The sequence below is a fragment of the Bombus pascuorum genome, chromosome 6 (assembly GCF_905332965.1).
Source record: "Bombus pascuorum chromosome 6, iyBomPasc1.1, whole genome shotgun sequence".
Taxonomy (NCBI): domain Eukaryota; kingdom Metazoa; phylum Arthropoda; class Insecta; order Hymenoptera; family Apidae; genus Bombus; species Bombus pascuorum.
In genome coordinates this window covers 731057-740393 of record NC_083493.1, presented here as the reverse complement: position 1 = coordinate 740393, position 9337 = coordinate 731057, and the positions used below count along the sequence as shown (strand labels likewise).

The 9337-nt window shown below is 29.0% G+C and overlaps 2 protein-coding genes across 2 annotated transcripts; one reads left to right on the top strand and one right to left on the bottom strand.

Moving 5' to 3' along the window:
* Positions 1-233: 233 nt before the first annotated feature.
* Positions 234-2522, top strand: LOC132908314 (damage-control phosphatase ARMT1-like). The gene is made up of 6 exons (XM_060962222.1): positions 234-367; positions 464-569; positions 648-895; positions 963-1148; positions 1237-1627; positions 1706-2522. Exons 1-6 carry the CDS (start codon positions 279-281, stop codon positions 2063-2065), a joined length of 1380 nt encoding a protein of 459 aa, XP_060818205.1. The 5' UTR covers positions 234-278; the 3' UTR covers positions 2066-2522.
* A 1084-nt stretch (positions 2523-3606) lies between these two features.
* Positions 3607-7497, bottom strand: LOC132908315 (Golgi phosphoprotein 3 homolog sauron). Its single transcript, XM_060962223.1, has 4 exons — positions 6834-7497; positions 6480-6726; positions 6217-6392; positions 3607-5951 (listed from the first exon to the last, which is right to left on the bottom strand). The coding sequence occupies exons 1-4, from the start codon at positions 7083-7085 to the stop codon at positions 5703-5705; spliced, it is 924 nt and encodes a 307-aa protein (XP_060818206.1). The 5' UTR covers positions 7086-7497; the 3' UTR covers positions 3607-5702.
* Positions 7498-9337: the final 1840 nt, after the last annotated feature.

The window sequence follows — 9337 nt, the reverse complement described above, 5'->3', positions numbered from 1 at the left end:
ATAATCATATAGTAACACTTCGTTCGTTCTCTGCTGATCATAGTCTAATTTCTGTAGAATATACCAAAAAAGAAACGATAGCCGTACCAAAGATTGAAAGAAATAAAAGCACGAGGTATACAACAATCTTTATTCAGTTACGTAACAAAAATTGTGAAGAAATATGAGATATCGTTGGTATTCGTTCGTATTTATTCATTTCAGGGTTCACTCTGTAGCCACAGCTGATTGCGATCTATTGCAGCCTAACAGTAATAGCAAATTTCAATAGTGATATCATGACCCAAAGATCAAATTCCGTAGACATTCGAGACCTACAAGATATACAGACACCCTTTGGAGTATGTTTATCAGGAATCTATAAAAGGTAGAACAAATTTTTTACTTCTATTTAACCTAGGAATAAAAATATTCTGAAATTTTTGTACCATTGTTTATTAATATCTTCTTATGTTTCTTACAGGAGCTTTGCTTATATAACAATTAAAGATAGATTACCAGTAATTTTAACAAAAATAATTGATACTCTCAGTCGTAACAAAGAAAATATTGCTGAAATATATGGAGAGGTAAAACACACATTTGAAAATTCATTTGATAGAGTCTAGTGACTTATGTATAACATCTATAACTTTTAAACTGTTTAGAATGCCACAGAAGAAATTAAACAAATAACAGGATTTATCAGTAAATTAAAAAATGAGATAGTAACAAATAAAACTTTAAAACCTCTGCAATTGCTACCTGATAGTAAAGACAATGATGCTGAAGAATGGAATAAATATCTAATAAAAAGAACTGAAATAGAGGAGGGAACACCAACATGGTTTAATACTTCTTGGCTATATTGCGAATGCTATATGTATCGGGCACTTGCTCAAGAATTTGCTCTCCTGTAAGTTCTATGAAATATTAATAGTCGATAGTATGTAATACAGATATGTGAACCTTTTTATTTTCAGGAAATCTATGAAAAACTATGATCCTTTCGAACAACAGAAACAGAGTGCATTTACAAATTCACTGGCTAGCATAGAAGCACTTTCTACTTATACTGTGAACCTCATACATAAAGTAGGAAATCTATCGATAGTCGAAACCAAAGACGAACTTTTTAAACTTCTTAAATCAAATCTTTGGGGTAACAAGTATGCTTTATTTCTTTCGCTACATTTTCTATCTTAATTTTTTGTATGTAATTCTGTCATCAAATTTACCAGAATATGTTCTTTGTAGATGTGATTTATCTTTAAGTGCAGGAGCAGAAGTTAGTCAAAGTACTAATCCTATAGAAGTATTAAAGACATTAGATAAAGACATTCTTGTAAACAATTTAGAATTCGTTTGGAATTTATTAAGGAACAAAGACAGTGATGATACAAATATTGTAGATATAATACTTGATAATGCAGGTTATGAATTTTTTACTGATTTATGCTTAGCAGCATTCTTAATTGCAAGTAAACTTGCTGGAAAAATCAGGTTTTATGTAAAACATTATCCATGGTATGTCAGTGACACAACAGCAAATGATTTTCACTGGACTCTAACATACATGGAAAATTCACCAAATGAAAGTATACAGGAATTAGCTAACTATCTGAAGAATAATGTATGGTCTATTGAGGTAATCTGTTTCTTTTCTTTCTGTTAATTTAAAAAAATAATTATTACAAAATATTAATATCTTCCATATCTTATTTAGGTAGAACTATATTGGACAAGTCCTTATGATTTTGCAGAGATGAAAAAACGTGACTCAAAATTATATGCTAAATTATCGGAAGCTAAATTAGCAATTTTCAAAGGTGACCTAAATTATAGGAAATTACTAGGTGATATAAATTGGGAATATACAACAGAATTTAGACAATCATTAAGAGGGTTTCATCCAACAAATATCTTAAGTTTGAGAACTGTAAAATCTGATGTATGTGTTGGTTTAGTGCCTGGTGTAGCAGAAGAATTATTTAAGGAAGATGAAAGTTGGATGTTTACAGGGCAATATGGACTTATCCAAACTACAATAGCTGGAACTTGTCAATGTTCTAACAAAACATGTTAAAATTCTATGAATCATGAGATATCAGAAACATTGAACTATGAACAAATTTTTATGTGCTGCTGCACATATTTTGTATTAAATGTGTACTATTCACAATTCTGATGCATTTCATCCATTGTATATTCAGTGTACAGAATTAATTGTATATATTATGTATAGTTTATCAATTTTCAACTACAAAAATTACATATATAATCCAATTATTATAGCAGTTAATGAAAAGCTACTCTATAATTATATTTCAGTAATTATATCTTTAGTAATTGTCTTTTTGAATTTTTCATACAAATTTCTAAATATGTATTATATTTTGTATTATAATATTAGTTATATAATTGAAATTTTCATACTACAAACTATTTTTCCAAAATAAATGATTTAATTATAGATAAAATACTGTACACACATAATTATAGAACATAAAATAAAATTTTACGAATTCTATTTCAAAACCTTATTCATGTTTTTTTTATCTTGAATTAGAATTTTTCAAAATCCATGTAAATAATAAACATTGATTTTTATGTTTCTTATATGTTATGTTATTTTATGCTATACTTGTATATATATCTCATTTCTATAAATACTTAAATAATAAATAATTACTTTATTATCATTATATATATGAATGATATACTAATAATAGTATACAATTAATCTGTATTATTTAATATAATTCCAAATGCATGTTTTAATATACCAATCCATATTATAAATTTATATTGAAAAATATACACTTTCTTACTTTCATTTATTAAAATCAAATTATACAAAATATTGGTTATAATAAAATAGTATTAGAATAAGGAATATATTCTTTATCAAATACAATTCACTCTAAAACACTTTTTTTGATAAAATATACATAACACAATGAGTGACACGTTTCAATCGTAAAAGTATATAATTTTTACAGTCATGTGATATACATATAAATGTATTTGGAAAGGTATATTAATATAAGTATATTTATATACAACAAAAGAAAACGATGAATCAAAAATATCAAATATCATTCCTACAAAAATAATTTTCACAAAATATTAATACATCCATGATGTTATATTATAACAGCTAATATAAAATACTAGCTTTTGATATGATAAAAGTACTAATTGTAACATGTGTCCTTGGAATTAAAAGAGTATCTCTATTCTATTCCTCTTATCTTAAATTTAAAAAAAAGGATAATAACAATATAAAGTATTAGACTTAAAATTTTTAGTGAATATATACTCCAAATATTTATATGTAGCACCATACTCTACAGTTAAAAGAACTTGCAAACATCCTACCAAGTGGCAGTAGAACTCGTAGTAATTAAAAAATAAGTATTTTAATTTGCATGTACCCATCAATGTGTAATATTCATGAATAACATCAATTTGAATTTATAGAAATTAGTTACTTTACTATCAGTAACATTGTAATAATAAATGCTAAAAATGCTTAATATTTATGAAATGCGTTTGTCCAGCAAGCTCTTTTTTAAGACAATTTAAATTATCTTTTCAAACAAATTCTTTAATAATATACAGGTATAAAATTATGATATTTATTGACTATTTTGCTGTATTACAAGAAATTTAACAATAGCTCATACTTCTTAAATCTCTTTCAATAAATATTTATGTGATTTGGGATGCAGTATAATAGTATTCCAATATTGCAATAACATAAAAAAATCTATATATGTTTATAATTTTATAGTACTAAGGCAGCAATATTAAAAGATTTTAGAATATCTATTTCTTTTGCTCTTATTTATTATTTTCAAAATGTATGTCAATATATGTATGTATAAACAAAAATAAGTTTATTGTTCTATAATACATATTATCTAAACACATAAAATAATTTTGTTATATAAATTTATGTAGGGAACCCCTCAACATTATAAACAAATTCAGTTGAATACATACAGGATGTTCCAAGAAATATTAATCAAACAAAGATAACATAACATGCTGCTTTAAAGTAAAAAGATCTATTATTAAATTAGTTAAATTAATGGTAAAGTTCTAATCCTACTGGTACGAAATTTTCAACTACTATTATAACCATAAAAGGTACAAATACATTTGAAACTGTTTAATCTGTTCTAATGCAGATACTGAATCTGGCTCTTATGTGTATTTAAAATACATGAACCTAAAATTTTTATAGTTTTTAAATAAAAGGTAATAATATAAAACTTATATATTCAAATCAATATGATCAGCTTAAATATTGTCAAAAATAACAATATACCTTCCATTTAAAAGATCAATATTCCACAAATATAATTTGTGAACTAAATACTCAGAAATGCCATTGTTAAATACATACTAAACTTATTATAAATATTCGATTTTCGTAATGAACGAAGATTTGAGACCGAATATTAAGCAATTGCACAAGTTTACGATTTTATTAATATAAGGCATATTTACGATGTATGAAAAAATAGATGAAAAAGTGAAATAATTGAATTGTTTTTGATACATTGTTCATTCAGAAGTTGCTAGAAAATATTTAAATGTCCAATAAATAAATTATTTCGATTGTACAAACATTTCAAAGAAAGATTAAATATTTCTTGATCACCCTATACACATTTAAAGATTTGTAAAAAACAATAGTATGTTACTAAAATTAGTAACAATTATGATTCTTGAAAATCCCTTATTCGTCTTTAATTTCGTTTCCCTTGATACTCTAATTATAACAAACAGTCCCCGTTTTATATTTTTTCTACTTACATCGTATCATATCACATCGTATAATGTTAACAACAGTAACATATATACGATAAATTAATAACAAAATTTATCGCGAACATACGAACGTATCGCGTATTAATTAAGAACATAATAGCTTTGACATATTCGTTTGCTACCTCCAACTATTCCCGCGTTACATTTCATCATAGATCATAGCGATGCATCGAGAAAGATTTAAGTTGGATAGAAATGACTTTCATAAACTATTTTTGACATCTGAGTACTTTACTGCCACCTAGTGAAACTATAAATATACACTAGTTTAAAAAAAATAAAAACAGATTTTGAAAGTATAAACCTACTATAATCCAGTTTTCTATAAAGAAGACATAAAGAAACGATAAAAATTCGTCACCACTGTGCAAAGAATTACTTTCATTGCTTTAACATTTAGACAACTATCAGAAATGTGACATTTGATCCAACATTAAATGTCTGCCATATAATTGTCGCGTCTGTAAACATATGTATTTGCAGTCCATGTTCAGATAATAGACACAGAGAAGATATGGGACAAAATTCAGCACAGTGCAATCTTTTGTTCCTGAGCTGACATGGCACTACCCCACACGCAAAGTACTCATTCACACCTTAAATTTTGTTATTCTTTTTTTTCTCTTTATAATATTTAAATATGAATATTCATAATTCAGCTATCAAATGTATTAAATAACAGTAATGGAAATGACTAATATTCTAAGTCTGCTTTACACAGTTGGGTTCAAGGTATTTGGTCTGAATTATATGATCATTAATAACACTTGCAGCTACTCCATTTCAGATTGCAACAAAAATTTCTGTAAATTTGATAGTCCCAAGTATTCATACTAGTATCCAATATTTGCTTTATACACTTGTAATTTGTGAAAGAATTGTTACTTAGTGAATGCAGCAAATACCGCCCAAAGGACTGGATTAGCATTAGGTTTAGCAGCTTCTGCTTCAAAGTCAAGGTCCAATAATGTTCGCACTCGTCGCATCGCTAGTTCATAGTCGTCATCTGAGAGAGGTGCAAACGCATTTTCTAATACATCAGCTGCATGAGCTAAAATAACTAAAGCTAATGTTCGCCTATCCATACGGCCAGCATCATTGACCCAGCGGCTCAATACAGCTTCTTGAATCTGAGAGATATAAAAAATACATTTTTTATATATAATTTCCCTGTCATTATAATTTTTTAATTTCAACAATCTTTTAAACAAGATTCATACTATCTAATCGTGTTTACACTTTTATGTGTATATAAATTTATATATAGGTAATAAGATATTACTTTCACTTAAATATAATGAGTACACCAAAGATATGATGAGTGACTAAAGCTGAAACTTAAATTAAAGATATAATGAGTAAACAAAAATAATACAAAAAGAACATAGAATTTACCTTTTTTACAAGTCGACTTTTGGCAAGATTATCAGTAAGAGGATGAGTTGTCATATCAAAGAGTAAGAAATTCTGTTTTTCAGTTGTCAAAACTCCTTTCTCAACAAGATTTTTAGCTAATCTTTCTCTAACATTTTTCAACTGATATCTTAATTTGAGTGGATTCCATGTTTCTCCTAAATAAGGAAAGATATTTAAAATATTATAAGAGTGTATTATAAAAAATTTGTTATCAAATAAGTATATTTTCATGCTTAACTAACCACTGAGATATTCAATCCAACTAGGAACAGTTTCAGGTGGATCAGTTTCTTTTAGGTGTTTTAGAGCTTCGTCTAATAGAACATCTCCTGTAGGAGCATCATTTTTCAGTAGAAGTTTCCTCACCAATAGTCCCTTTTTGCGCATACCAGCTTTTTCTAATTCTACTCGACCACGAAATCCAAGTTCTGCCAAAATACAACCACGTAACCCGGAACTTATGCAATCATTCCAAAATGATGTGTAACCCTGTAAGAAAATATATGTTTTAAAACTCAGGTATTGATTCATAATACATTTTACTATGCATGACAGCAAAGAAATTAACTACAGATTTGAAAATAATGTCAACAAACCTCCTTGTCTTTCAGGCCAAGCAATAAAACTTCCTCCATGAGTGTCAATCTGGTTTCCTTATCAGAATCTTGGGATTCGTCGATCTTGGGATTTGAATTAAGATCTTTTTGCATGGTACAGTCTGTATCCATGCCATGGCCAGATAATTTATCATTATTGCTAATATCATTAGATCCATCCTGGCCTAGACCACTACCACTACTGCTGTTAACAACACGTCGTCGTTGTACCAATCCGTCAGTGCGATTCATTATTTGACGAAGCTGTGCTTCCTTTACGATTACGTCCGCGTGTCAAATACGCCACCGTGTCGCCTTTACTTCCGATGATTAGGTGTGTAGTCAACCGTAGTTAAAGCAATCTGGCGGCATGTATTGAACAATACACACTATATTGTTGACGTTTTAACAAATATGACATATCTTTTCAAGATGGCCAATCTTTACTAACGTCGTTATTTTGTTCCACTAGTATTATCTGTTTTTATTACACTTGTATTATACACAATTAAAAACAAGCCTCTATACGTTATGCGTAACACTATCGTACTCAACGTAGTTCGTTGTTTCTGCGATACATTTACTTCGGCGCTAATGTTTTCGGAAAGAAACCTATCACAGCTCGATCAAGGCCCTCTCAACTCTCAACACTCATCGAGCCTAGGATGCGATTCGCGCACCGCGTATTACAATTGTTTAGAATGCTCACTCGACTCAGACAGAGAGATCTGTCGCTCGGTCGGTAATATCGGTAGTTTTGTTTACCATCGTCACGTCAAGTTTTCTGTAAAACTTGCTACAATAATTCAAAAACCCATCCACTTACATATGTATATATACATATGTAATATCTTGTCATGAGCCTTGCATGCTCGCGCGCAGAAGTTCGTTCGTATCCTCCGATTCTTCAAATAAATTTTGATGAACAATTAAAACTGAATACGTTTTCTTAAATTATATCTGTTTATAAGTAGTTTGAAACAAATTTTACTATTTTCAGCTATTAATGATTGTATATATGTATATATGAGCAATTATATATGTATATTTTCAGAAAAGCGTAAAATTGAAAAATCCCTGTTCATTCGACTTTGTTTAATTCAAAGTACTGAAAATATTAAATACTACTATCCCTTTTTTCCTGTAAGTTTGTGTCATTTCCTTTGCAATACCGAAATAGACTAACGTTATTATATTTCGATTGGAAGGAGATCCGTAACATTTATGAATACACAAAGCATTTTATTTTCAACCCTACAATATACTTTACAATGGTTAGAAATGCGATTATATGATGCAAAGCATTCAAAGACCGCTCCATTTCTGATAATAACCTCACCAACAATAAATCTTCCGGTAAAATCAACTTCTTTCATGCACTGTAAACTCGTAACGAAACGAATTTTGAATATTTATCAAACAACAAAATAGCATAACCCGGATAAAGTGCACATCTTTTTGTATTGTAATTAATGTAGTAACCGTGGTACTATTTTATCAGATTCACATAATGCAAAATATTAATATCTGAATGAGGGCTTTTTCTACATTATAAAATTATTACCTAATAGCAACATAAAATAACATTCGTGGCAGATGTAACTGAACTACCGCGCTCTGGTATATCTCTATTTTATCAGACGTGTTTTTTCTAACTATGAAACGTGGTAAAAACGATGTCATAGTAATAACTAATATCTATCTATTAATGTTAAGACACCAGAGATTTTCATATGTATCATATAGATACATACATACGATTTTAGCAAGCAATATCTGCTGGCTCTCTTCGATGAAAGGAAAGACGCTAATATGTAACCAGAACAATGAAAGAAAAATGCTCGTCACCCTCTGCTCTTGTAAAGGTGCATATAGAACCAGTAACATGGTAACGATTATTTTTTATTGCTCGTGAACAATGGAGCGAAACGAAAATTACAGCCTGTGAGGCTTGCGTTGTCGTTTCACAGCGAAACATTAACTTTTACAGTTAAACTATACGTGTCCTCGAAAGTACTAATAAAATGATACGTGTTCTCATGTATACCGTATACTATGTATCCGCATCACTCGATGATGCGTAAAGCTTTGTACGAACGGTTATCTTGGGAAATTCAGAAATATCACTATATTGTGATTGGTGCAGAAAAAACTAGTAAAGTATCTAAACTGCCATGACTATAAATTATAGTATAGGAAATAGGCAAGCTAGAAAAAGTTATATTAGTTGTGATAACGATTATTTTTATAATTTTCTTTATGACATTACTTTGTATTTACTCTCTGTTTTATTATTGTCATTTACATTCAATCTAAACCTAACTCAAACCAAACGCATAATTTCAACATATCTACATGTTCAACTATCTATCGTGTTAGAAAATACATACGTAAAATGTTTTGTATTCAAGCAAGGTATAATCACTGTATTATCGGGGTTAGTGACACTCTACAGCCGATCGTGGTGTACGCTGATATTGAGCTTAATGATCGTTTCCGGTGCT

Bases quoted from the DNA above. Each gene is read 5' to 3' on its own strand.
- LOC132908314 (XM_060962222.1), top strand. From the start codon at position 279: ATGACCCAAAGATCAAATTCCGTAGACATTCGAGACCTACAAGATATA. The intron at 896-962 runs GTAAGTTCTATG...TTTTATTTTCAG, and splicing joins GCTCAAGAATTTGCTCTCCT to GAAATCTATGAAAAACTATG. The intron at 1,628-1,705 runs GTAATCTGTTTC...TATCTTATTTAG, and splicing joins ATAATGTATGGTCTATTGAG to GTAGAACTATATTGGACAAG.
- LOC132908315 (XM_060962223.1), bottom strand. From the start codon at position 7,085: ATGAATCGCACTGACGGATTGGTACAACGACGACGTGTTGTTAACAGC. The intron at 6,727-6,833 runs GTTTGTTGACAT...ATTTTCTTACAG, and splicing joins TTGGCCTGAAAGACAAGGAG to GGTTACACATCATTTTGGAA. The intron at 6,393-6,479 runs GTTAGTTAAGCA...TTCCTTATTTAG, and splicing joins TTGGATTGAATATCTCAGTG to GAGAAACATGGAATCCACTC.